General features: G+C 44.7%; 1 protein-coding gene across 3 annotated transcripts in view; it reads left to right on the top strand.

The window, feature by feature from the left end:
• GDPD2 (glycerophosphodiester phosphodiesterase domain containing 2) overlaps positions 1 to 12,893 on the top strand; it is a 358,729-nt gene that overhangs the window by 294,510 nt on the left and 51,326 nt on the right. For all 3 annotated transcript variants that reach the window (XM_069209649.1, XM_069209631.1, XM_069209641.1), the window contains exons 5-7: positions 2,149 to 2,208; positions 5,811 to 5,909; positions 12,034 to 12,127. In XM_069209649.1, the coding sequence (XP_069065750.1) occupies positions 2,149 to 2,208; positions 5,811 to 5,909; positions 12,034 to 12,127 (253 nt within the window). The remainder of the gene's footprint in view (positions 1 to 2,148; positions 2,209 to 5,810; positions 5,910 to 12,033; positions 12,128 to 12,893) is intronic.

Genomic DNA, 12,893 nt, shown 5'->3' with positions numbered 1-12,893 from the left:
CCATCAAAGCTGCAGGAATGGGCTTGGTTGCAGGTATTAGCCATTTTAATATATACTGAATTACTAAACAACTGTTGTTGGTTTCGTCTCTAAACTAGGCGAACAGCGCCACCATGTGGCAGCCTGTCGTAAGTGCTGGTGTTGACAATTAAGTATTGGAGCCAAGCAGTGGAAACCACTGGCTCCAACGAAGCAATGCTCTCACACCATGCTCCCATTTCTCGTTCCATAGCCTCACATCACTGGCTGCTCTTTGCTAAGCCTTCCATCCTCAAGTGTCTCTGTTTGTCCATTGGACTTTTCACACCAGGTACATTTTGTCCTTCGAATGCACAAAGCCTGTTGGGAGGCCACTTGCGTCCATTCCTTCCTGCAAACATTAGAATTACTTGCCCTATAGCATGCACCTTTTGGACGGCCAACCTGAACTGCAAATCCTGTAAAAGTTGCCTTCCCCCCCCCCCCTCTCTTTGTCTCCTTCCAGCTGATCCCATACAGCGCCAGGATAACCTTTTGGCTGATTGTGGGTTCTATAAATTCATTTAATCGCCATCAGTGCTAATTACTGTCTAATATTCAGCGTTTACTATTCATGATGACTACTTTGTTAAAGAATTGCAAAGAATGGGTCATTTTCTGCATTTTTACCTAAATAACTTCATTACAATTGCATGGATGTGTTACCTCACAAGCAAATATTCTATATTTAAAAATAAATGCACTAAATATGGGGATGCCACGTGAGCGGTGGACTCAGTGCTGTGGTCCTGGCCTTTCCTTCACCTGGACAATGTACTGGGTCACATGTCCTTGACTAGTCCCAGAGGAGACATCAGTGTGTAAATGAAATCCCAGGGATGAAGCCTTGTGTCACTGAAGTATCAGGGTATTCTCACAGAATTATCTATCCTGAAAATATCTGAAGTGCTGATGCAAACCTTGCTCGCGAGCAGCAGGGCGCTGACTTACAGATAACGTGAAATGCACAATCAGCCCAGGATAGAGGGTCTCCTTAGGGGCTGTACGCTCACGGGGTCGAGGAGGTCCTACCAATGCTAGTAAGAGGATGGAAGAAGATGTGACTGCCGAGCTTCTTCTAAAGTGGAATCGCAGCACAGTCAGGCTGACCAATGGTGTGATCTTAGTCAAGGTTCTAGGTGTGCAGCTCGAGAAGGCTTTCCTGCACCTTTTTGGACCTCTGTGTGTTGTTGGGCTCAAGAGGTCGTGATGTTATCTACCAAGTAGGGTAACATGTGGGAAGATACATTATCATGAAGGTTATTCGGATTGAGGGAGGTCAATGAACTTCTTCCAAGGTGCAGATCACGTGGTTATGCTACTTCAACCCCTTGATAAGCCTGGCTGATCCATGTAGGGCTTTCTTTGTGGCACTAGGTGAGAACATGCGGTGCCAGTTGCCAGGTTGTTGCCAACGTACATGGCACATACAGGCGCATGGCACATTTAACTCCTTTTGCAACAGGGACATTTCCATGATGCATTATCAATGGTTGCACTAGATGAGCAGATGCAGGTCACTCTCCTCTTGGCCCTGAAGAGACCCAGAACTGCCTCCTTATCGTCCATCACACGTGACTCTGCCCTTCTCCACCGTGGCTCGTGTCCCCTTGTTTGGCATTCCTTGTAGCATCTGACACAGACCCCCTCTCTCACTGGAAGCACCGCTTTGTGTCTCCTTCGAGTGAAATGCTTCATGTTCCACAGCTCCTTGTGTACATCACTTGTGCCTGTACCTACCCCCGCTCCCTGGGAAGCAAAGCTTCCAGATATGGAGAACTGAAACAGATTGTTAACCCGAGGGCTTGTAAGCATCTCAACCATGAGCCCACAGATAATATTACACGTTGGTTTAACTATTCCATCACTGCCCTGGACCCCTTCTGCAGGGGGTCACTGGTCTCTTTCTTGGAGTGAGGGGACCCGTTCTGTAACATAGTCTATTCAGTAAAAAACATGTGGTACCTCTTAGTGAGCCTGTGATGAGAGACACCTGAGCAGGAAAACTCCAAAAAGCAAGAAATCACAGAGCGGAGAGGCCCCTGGGGACCATTTGACAATCCATCCAACGTTCTGTCTATATTGTGTTTCTTGTGTTCTCACCTTCGTGTCATATATTTTTTGTTCTAGGTCCTCTCTGCAGGCGTGATGTTCTGTGGGCAACCGCTGAAGATGCATTGGTTTCACAAGGTGAGGAGATCTGTAAAAAAAAAAAACCTACTCCCTTGCATGTGGGTAAGTCTGTAAATGAATGACAGACATGCAAACACAAAGAAAAGCTACATACACATCCACACAGACCTACTGCATCTCTACAGGCACCCAACAACCTACACAGGATCCACTCACTTGCAACAACCTACCCAAAGTCCATGTGCATGCAGGCCTGAAGACCTGTCTCCAGCCGGGTGAGTCTTTCCCAGTAATGCACAGTGGAATCTTTCAATGTGGAAGGATCTACATGGTTCTGTTTTTCAACCTCTGTTCCATTCTCCCCCACAAGCCCCATATTTCTTCCCATGTTCTCTCCTACTCATATCCTGTTCCTGCAAACCGGTTTCATCCTCCAGGCAAATTATTCTCTCTGTTGCTTCCCCACAGGAACTTCTGATCGTAGGATCTCAAAGTGTTTGTTCGTTCCTGTACGGATCCTCTCATTCCTCATTAGTCTTGAACATTATCTCCCTTTCTTGGTTCTTCTACGGTTCCCCTTTGTTTTCACATCTGATTATTACGCTTTTCAGGTCCCCTCTCTGGATCCTTTTGTCTTTGTGATTGGTTATCCCCTTTGCTGGTCCATCTCCAGATCCTCCAGAAGATCTTTTCTGATAATTTCTCATCTGAGTTCGTCCTCAGATACCCTCAATGATGGATGTAAATATTGCATCTGTTTGTTCCTTATTAAATACCCTTGGTCATTGTATCTAGTTACTGTCTCTCTTGGTTCCTACTCAGCTACCTTTAATCACTGTATATGGTTATGGCCTCTCTTGGATCCTCCTCCATTACCTTTGATCGTTATATGCAATTAGCGCCTCTTTTGAACCCACCTAAGATAATCCTGATCATCATATTATGTAATTCTTGCAACAGTTAGTTCCTCCTCAGATAACACTGGTTGCTGTTTCTCTTAGTTCTTCTGCAGATTCCTTCGATCATTGTATCTAAAGATTGCCTCCTTTGGTTCCTCTGCACGTCCTCTTGTGTGCGATTGTTTCCCTCGCATTGCTCTTCTGCAGATCTTTTTGGTGTTCCTATTTCTGATTATTGCTTCTGTTGGTTGATTGGAGGTCAACCAAATCCAAACATCCTGGATTATTTCCTTCCTCTTTCAACTCCTCTGTAGATTTTCCTTATTCTAGTGTTTCCGATTATTCCCTCTGTTGGATTCTATGTAAATATTCTTCATCTTATTTTTGGTTCTGCTACAGAACCACTCAACCATTACATCTCTAATAAATATTCCTGGCTCGGATCCTCTGTTGGTCCTCCTGTGTCTGGTTGTTGCTTCTGAGGGGTTGTCTGTTGATTCTCTTGATCAGGTTTTTCTGATTATTGCCTCCCTCTGTCGGTGCAGATCACATGACCCGTGTGTGTTTAACTATTACCTCTGCTGGTTCTAAGAAAGCCCAACTCATATGCACATCCTTGATTAACGCCTCCTCTATTGGTCTTTCTGCGGATCTCGTTTGGTCTCATGTGTTAGGTTACTGGCTCTGTTGGTTCCTTTGCAGATTCTCATGGTCTTTGTGTCTCATTAGTGCCTCTATTGGTTACTCTTCGTCTCTGTATCTGATCGCCTCTGTAGGTTCATTGTCTCTGGTGGTTCCTCTGAAGATGCCCTGACCCTTCTGGTTATTTCCTCCATTGCTTCCTCTTGATATTCATGTGCAGTTTCCTCTATGGAAGTCCTTGTTCTTTCCACCTTATTATTGCCTTTTTTGGTTGCCCTGCCGGCACCCCCGGTCATCATGTCTGATTATTGTCGCGTTTGTTTCTCTACAGAACCCATTGGTCCTGAGCATCGCCTCTGATGACTCTTCTGAAAGTTTTATTCAGCCTCATACCTCTGTATTCTGCTTCAACCACTTGCCTCCTCTGCAGATACCCTTGATTTTAACATCTCCGATTATGGCCTCACTTAACTTGCTTCTTCTGTAGGTTCCTTGATTGCTTCATTTGGTTCCTTTTCAGATCCCCGTTAGCCTCATATGCCTGTTTACTACCTCCACTCTGTTGGTTCCACTCCAGTACCTTTTCACCTTCATATTCACTGAATCTTGCTTCTTTTGATTCCTCCTGGCCCTCATGTCTCTAAATATTGCCTCTCGGTTCCTTTCAGATCTTCTTGGCCCTCACATTGTTGATGATGCCCTCTTGGGGTTTCTCTACGGATCCTCTGTCTATTCATTGTCACCTTCTTTTGGGACCTTTACAGATCATCTTATCCTTCGTCTCTCAGAATATTTCCCCTTTTAGGTCCTCTTCAGAGCTTCTTCATCCTTGTGCATCTGTTCATTGCCTCCCACTGTTGGTTTGTTGTCAGAGCCTGTTGATTCTCACACCTCTGGTTATTTTCCTTTGTCTCCTCTACGGAGTCTCTTTATTCTTATGCCTCTATTTGTCTTCACCTTTTAATTTCTCCTTCATACCTCTGAATATGACTTCTTTTTGTTACTCTTCCCCTTCGCATCTCTGAATATTTCCTCTTTTCATTCCTCTTTAGATCCTCTCGACCCTCAAACCTCTGAAAATTGCCTCTTATGGTTCTTCTTTACCCTCAGATCCTTGAATATTCCCTCTTTTGATGTCTGTTGACTCTCATATCCAGCGGCGCACGAAGTAGCAGTATGTGGGGTGGAACACCCCCCAAAGTACCATGCTGGAGTTCCAAAGGTGAATGAGCATTAAAGATGACTTTGTGTTTTGAGTTTACCTTCTCACATCTTCTGTGGTTCGAAGACAGAGGTGAAATGCCAGGCTCTGTCTTCTGACAGATTTCTGCTTATTCTTGTAACATGGAGATTGGTGTTTACTTTTCTTTCCCTGACTGCAGAGTGAGAGGATTTTTCAAAATGAACTATGTGACAACCTTGCTTGTATGAAAGGAAAGGCTGTTGCTTGTTACTTTTTCTTCCACGACAACAACATTTAAATACCTGTAAATGAACTGTACGCATATTTCAAAATAAATAAACAGATATAAATGCACACATGAAGCCTTTTTTTATAATTCTGAAGTGTGGTTAAAACAAAGATTATAATAGGATCAAAACAAATCTGAAACCTTTATTAGGGGATGCACAAAATACAAATATTAGCTGATACCCGATTTCCACACATTATCGATTGTGCACAGTATAGTTTTAATAGTAAAACTGTATCTGAAACTTTAGTGGTCACTTCACTGGAAAATGTGCTGTCTCTAAATGGCCGTGTGCTACCAAAACATGCTTTAGTAATATATTTTTTGACAGTGTGCTCCAAAATGCAACACAAACTACATACTACATCCTTACCACTCTGCTGCTGAATGGGCCTCGCTAATGTTTGACACTTTGTGTGATGCTTGGAGTTTCCAGAATCCCTATGAGTTTAGTGATGGAACATAGATGGCTGCCCTGCCACCCCCAGCGCTGAACATTGTTCCGGAACCACTGCTCCTAGCTCTGCAGGATGCCTCTTTGGTTCTTCTCGACCCTTACATCTCTGAATGTCGCCTCTTTTCATTTCTGTTTAGATCATCTTGACTTTCATGCCTCTGACAATTTCCTCTTTTTGTTCCTCTTCAGATCCTCTTGGCCCTCACAGCTGCTATTATCATCGCTGGCTTTGTCGGACTGGATATTAAATGGCATGAAGAGTGGACGTCTCTCTACGTCTCCTTCCAGGTAAGCACCCCTCAAGCGTAGGCAGCACTGCCCCTGTCCTGCTGGCATGGCCTCTGAATCGGAGGGCTCGTGGTATGGCCGGAGAGGGGAGTAGTTTGGTGACAGAGCAAGAGAGTGATGTGTGGAGCAAGATTTTACATCTTTTCGTCTGATGTTACGCTGTTCTTCTGTTTGACCCACAACGTTCATAAAGTTGTTGATCATCCTGGAATTATTAGGTTGCATTTTCTGCTGCACCAGCTGCCGTGTGCAGATGCTTCATCTCCCCGTCTTGAAGGAGTCTCAAAGAATGTCCTCTCCCTCCTGTCGCTAGCTAACTCTTACGAACTCCCAGCCAAAACCTTGGTTTAGGTTTTTATGTTTAGGTCTTTGAGACTATTAATCTTGAAAACAATTTCTTGTGTCCTTCAAGTATGTTAGACGCTTAACATGCATTTGGTTCAAAACCTACCTGTGATATTTATAATGGGATGCCTCTCTCAAAGGCGAGACTCGACATTGACGGGGTTGGCCATTGTCCAGGCCTATTCAGGGTCCTAAGACTTGAGGACATGTGCTCCACCAACATGGAGGCCAGGTCTGGTCAAGCCTCAATGTTGGTGTGATTGACCATGGTCCAGGACTACTCACAGGTCTAGAATTTGAGAATGTGTGTGCCACCGATATGGAGATTGGGCCTAGGAGAGCTTGAACGTTGATGTGGTTGGTCAAGGTTCTAAAACTTAAGACCACATGTGCCTTAGATATGGAGACAAGGAAAGGGCGAAGTTTCTCTTTTCCTTGTCTTGGTAGACAAGCCCAAAGTATGCCCATTTCAGGATATGTATGGGAGTAGATTTGCCAGCTTCTGTGATGAGTGAACCTTAAGAACATGTAATCCATGCTTCTCCAACAAGTAGCTCGTGTGCTACTGGTAGCTCTCCAGGTACCTGTAAGTAGCTCGTCTGTGTGCAGCCCAGCCTACTAAATTAGAAGCTTTTGTTTGGTTGTAGTTATATATTTATACCAAAATTGAGAGCGTACATTTGAGATAAAAATGTGTTTATTTTCAGAACTCATAAGCTGATATTTATAAAAACAGGGCAAAATTTCCAAAATAAAATAAAAGCTAATATTTGAGTGATAAATCATGTGTAATTGGGGACAATTTACAAATGTTACTACCTTGGTGTAAGACACTGCAGCAATGGTTGTAACATATTACGCAGAGGCATTCCACATTAACAAAACAGGTTTTTTGCATTACTACTGGCAACCCTGCCTGATACACTGAGGTGATAGCTGGTAGTTATTTTGCATATGGCAGCACTAATGTAATATTTTCTGGTGTGGTTACTGTTACACCACTAACAACATTAGTAGCTCTCGATAAGTTTCATTGAACGTAAGTAGCTCTTATTACAGAAAAGGCTGGAGGCTTCTGATGCAGTCCATATTTTTGATCTTCTGATTGGTCTCTGCTTTAGATATTGATCTTTCTGCTCCTGGTAACATACTTGCTTGAGTTGAGCAGGAAATCAAAGGTGAAATGTCATTTGTCGTGTGTTTGTAAAAAGATTATCCACCTCTAGTTCAGGCACACTTTTGTCTGTCTTCACAAGTGATGGGACTGTGCAGTGAGGGGGCGACTGCCGACAAGACACAAGATCTGCCCGGTGTAGTAGCGCCCACTTCCTGCTTCTTAAAAAGCCACTGTGCTTCTTAATTGTAGGTGAATTAACAGTCAAGGCACTATTGTGTCCCTGGTGTCACTTTACCTCAAACACGTCATTAGTGCTATTTTCATTGTGTAGACATAAAATCACTTACAGTGAAATGTACAAATGTACACATTAAAATATATTTTAGATAGATAGAAGCCCGACCTATCTTCTTAGAAAGTGTAAAAAGTTTTAAATCACCTAAATTTAATGGACTCGTCCTTTTTTACTTTTTTCAGTTCCCATCATTTTGTTGGAAAGCCAAAAGCAGTAATAGCACCTTCTAGTGCACAAGTGTCATGCTGTTATTATTTGTAAAGTCATCTGGTGTCGGGGATACAGGCAGCATTCCATCCACCGCCGTCAGCCTCCGACATCACATCCCCTGTCGCGGCGTACGGCTTCTTTCCATCGTCATATTTGCCGCTGTTTTAGACATCACATTTTATCTAAGCTTGCACAGTTAAAATAAAAATTACAGCTTCACATGTGAACCATATATTACTGATTCAATGGACTAAACCCTGATCCGTGAGTGTTTGACAATGTTCAGCACTCCGTCCATCTTTTTGTGTTGCTATTGTTGCCCTAAGTGGGAAGGGTGTGCCAAGTCATGGGGCCTGTGCTCACTCGGACACTGGATTCAAGCTAGCCTGGCTGATGAAGGGTGAAACCAGTCCTAAGATGCTTGTTGCTTGTCCAGGGAGGACCTGGCCTGGCCCTTCGGGCTGGACTGTTCCCATGGGGAACAGGGTCAAGACTGATTTGCATATGGCTGGGTTCAAACTGGGGTGGCGTGGTGAGCAAAAGTATGATGGATTAAACCCAGATCTGTGACTGGGAGTGAATGTTTGATAATGTTCAGGATTCTGTCCATCATTTGTTTGTGTTGCTATAGCCATATACCACTGCCAGCAGGAAATGCATCACTGTCACTGCAACCCCATCAGGCACTGCAGTGGCCCAGGCTTGCACCGGGACCTGGCACTGCACTACTGCTCGCACTTCGCCTCTTATTGTTATGTTTACGCGGACTGAATCATACGCCTCTGCGGTAGATCTGTATGTAATGTTACCACTGTTTATTCCACAGTATAACAAATTCTGTCTTTCTTAATCAATTTGTTATGTAACAAGAATAGTTTGTTTCTGTTGACAACTGACTTTTTACTTCACAAACCCATGTATGGCTCATGCTCATTATAGACATTCCCATTGGTCCATGGGTCTCTGACAGACACATGAACCCTTGGGTTGGTCCTGAAATTACCCAATTCTTAATCTTCTACCCTTTATGGCCAGAAGAATTCTCATTCAAACCTTAATTCTCTCTCGGCTTGACTACGGGAACTCTCTGTTTCTTAGCTCCCCGCTTTATGTAACAAAGACACTGCAGAGTGTGCAAAATGCAGCTGCCAGGCTTCTCATTCAGTTACCGAAGTATTCTTCTGCGAAGCCGGCTATTTCGACTTTTCATTGGCTCCCTATTAAGGAGTGGATACACTTTAAAGCACTCTGTGTTCATAGGGCCTACATGGTAGGGGTCCAATCTTTTTCAGAAAACTGATTTTTTTCTATACTCCACCTAGAACTTTGCGATCATCTTCTCTTCGGAATGTTCATATTTCCCGGCCCAAGAGAGCCTGGGGAAGTAATTTCTTCTCCAGCAAGGCTGCTAGCCTCTGGAATGCTCTCCCCTTTGAGCTCCGCCATGAATCCTCAGAGCGACTTTTCAGAAAAAAACGAAAAACCATTCTTTTCTGCAACTAATTCACTCCTTCTCTTTCCTCACGTAGTTCAAGTTGTTGTTAGCGCTGGGATGCCCCTGGGTAACTATGCGCTCTATAAATCTAGAAAACTAAACTAAACCCTGGCTCCCATTGGACCCTGCAGCTTTAGTCCCACCCCTTTTTCTGTTCTTGCAGCAAAAGTCTGTGTTCCACTCATCCGTGTCTAAAACCGCTAATGCAGCCTCGTTCTGCACGGAGGAAGAACAATTCTGCACAACTTCTACATTGCCAAGTGGCTCTCCCATCCTAAGTTATTTCCTTACTGACCTGTTAAGTGTCTGACCTATTAACAATGTAATTCAGTGGTTCCTAACTTTTCGACTTCTGTGGACCCCCACTTTATTTCTACTGGAACTGGGGGACCCCCACTGAATCATTATTGGAATCCGCGGACCCCCCCACCGAGTCATTACTGAAAGCTGGGGTCCTAATCTGTTAATATTATTTAATTTTCTAAGCAGTTGCGGACCCCCTGAGGAGGCTTCGCAGACCCTTAAGGGGGCCCAGACCACAGGTTGGGAACCATTGGTGTAATTGACTGCAATGGGTTTGCATTCCTGACTGGGAAATCCAGGGTTCATTAATCGTTATTTATGAATTGATAATGTGGCCATGTTGGAATAGACAGGGGTGCTAACATATGTTACAAACTATGGGCCTGATTTAAATCTTGGCAGAGGGGAATACTCCATCACAAACGTGACCGATATCCCATCTGGCATTCTGTGATCCCATTATTTCCTATGGGGATTGTAATATATAGTGATCAAAATCAGGCCCTATGTCTAAAAGGTAGATGCAATGTAAAATGTTGATAAAGTGATGGGTTCCTGTGTCCACCATATGCTTGGTGAGTGGGCGTGAGGCTGGGGGGGTGGGGGGGGGGGGTGGTAGGAGTGCCGGGCAGAGAAGCCATGGACAGTGAGCCTTCCTTCTGCTGCAGAACATGCAAACCCTGAAAGGACCCACGTGGCAAAGGCTGGGTGATTCCCACACTGGGATCCGCACTCAGGAATAACCAACCAATGGAAGACATAAGACTCCTGAGCTCAACAGGCAGGTGGACTCCATGGACCTCAGATGACACCGTTCACCTCTGTGGCCAATAAGATGCACTTCCCGACCCAGGGTTCTTGTCGCTGTTGCGCCCTGTGAGTCGTAACAGATAACGTATGCTTCACTGTAAACGCTACAGAAAGAAGTTGTGCACAGCTCAGGATTGCATAATGTTGAAAGATTGACATATATATGCTAAATGATGACCGGATTTGTATTCTACCAGTGGTCTGTGTAAGGTGGGGTGTGGGAGGGTTGAAAACTAAAGTTAAAGCACAGGGAACGTACTCCATACACTGGTGGGAAGTGCTGGAGTGCGTAGGAGGTCCCTGTGGGTTCACTCTTGTAAATTTGCTGTCAGCAAATTTCAGACATATAAATTCAAAGACCTGACCTCAACCCTTCAGACACAAGGGATGGTCTATATATTTTCTGTAGTCATAATGGCTTGTATGTGGACACTCGAGGAATAGTCCTAACCGTTGAGTGCTCCTACATAGTGAAATTATGCCTTGACTGTAGGTACGATAAAGAACCTGGAATCAGGACATTCAGCGTACCCTAATCTGAGTGGAGTCTTGGAGCCCACAGTCAACATCCTGGCCATGTCTGCATTGAGCTTTAGGTGCCTCTCCTATATCCATCTGCCACCTGCAAGGCAGTGGTGCAGGAAACAGACTGCAACAAAACTGATGCACGCGAACCGTCTTCCATCAACTCTGGTACCATAAGCCATCTCTTGCACCCTCAGTGGTTGCACCACCCAGACTCCTTGAGAACAAAAAGGTGTGAGGCCTCATCAACGACACATGGAAGCCAATGGTGACCTGATCGAGCTTCCCTCATAGGACAGAGAATTAACTTTATGCCCCCAAACCCTGCAAAGGCCCACATGGGCAGTAGCAGCATCCAGTGGCCATCTGTGCCAAAGTGATGAGTCTAACAGTGAACAGTCCCAATCCATGGCCCACTAGGTTGATTGAGAGCCCTAGGGCCCAGTCTAAACCCAGACAGGTGCCACCTGGACGAGCCTCTCTTTTATACATCTGTGAAATCCTGATGCTCCATACTGTTACCAATGAGATAGGAAGGTTGTAGATTGGGCGACAGCCAATCAAGGCCGCCTTTCCTCAGCAGTGGATGCACAAGAGTATAAAATAATTCTGTTCACCTGCTTCCCCTGCTCCATCACTCCTTGAGACCTTCTTCCAATGTCTCATAGAGGGGCCACGTGAGGAGCCATGTGTGCACTGTGGGTAATCGAAACACTACGGAGCCACAGGACTGCAAACTAGCATGCTACAGGAGAACATGTTGTATTTGTTGTGTTAATGTTTGTTGCTTGTGTCCATAGATCTTACCTGAAGCTGCTGCTTCAACTCTCCTGTCATGCGAGTGACACGTTACGTGGGATGAGAGAGACTACTGAATGAAGACGACAACGCTTGTTGGGATGTGTTGTATTGGCTTCTATACCACATTGTAACTGGACCAACATTTAGAACTTCTCTGTTAGCAGGTCTGTGATTGATTTGTAACATGGCTAATGTGCCCATTTCTCCTTATTCATGTCTTCAGGCGACTGCTCCATTTCTACATATCGGTGCGGTGGTGGGAGTCACGCTACTGGCCTGGATTGTTGCCGACCGTTTCTTCCGCACAGAGAGCAAAGGTAAAGCCATGGCCTTCCCTAAAAGGCCCTTTGTGCTAGGACCCAAGTGACTTGGAGCTTTACAAAGGCAGCCAATAGGACCAAAGCCCCATCGATGGCCTTGGTGCTTTTGTTATGGAGCTCTCAGGGTAAAAGTCTGAGATACTTTTGCTACCTATGTCCTGATTCACCACTGCCGTTGGAATGTGTGGTGGTCAGACAATACCCTCTTCTTCATGTTTGACTGGTCCACGTTTGTATGTGCATGGAGGTGGTCACACGATAGGAACCTGCAGAGGCCGGTCAGGCCTTTTTTTGCTTGGTATATTGGACTGGTTTCTAAATGATAATATTAAATGGCTAAAGGGCATCATTTTGGCAAAGAGAAATCTGAGTTATCTTGGGGTGATAGCCAAAATCAAGCTGGTTAAAAAGTAGTGTCTCCATGTTCTGCAGTAGTTTTAGAAAGGGGCAAACTAGTTGAGGTCTCGCTCTGGTATAATTTTGGTGTTTGATTTTCTTTTATTGACAGGGAGAGTACAGAAGCATACCACATTTAAGGGGCCCGTAGAATATAAGATTGGCCAAGTCAGATATAGGCAGGGAGAGAGACTCAGAGAGCCAAGCATTACGTAGTGTAGTTGGAAAAGCCCATCAGAATGGTGTAGGTGAGGCTGCCCTAATTAGGACAGCCCAAACAATGACGGTTTCTCGCCCTTGGTTGTGCTGCACAGGATGTGTGAGATAGCGGAGCTGCCAAATTGTATTGTATTGTAATAGTATTTAT

Source organism: Pleurodeles waltl, chromosome 2_1 (assembly GCF_031143425.1).
Source record: "Pleurodeles waltl isolate 20211129_DDA chromosome 2_1, aPleWal1.hap1.20221129, whole genome shotgun sequence".
NCBI lineage: Eukaryota > Metazoa > Chordata > Amphibia > Caudata > Salamandridae > Pleurodeles > Pleurodeles waltl.
Note: the sequence above shows the minus strand (reverse complement) of the source record. Positions and strands in the feature narration are given on the sequence as shown.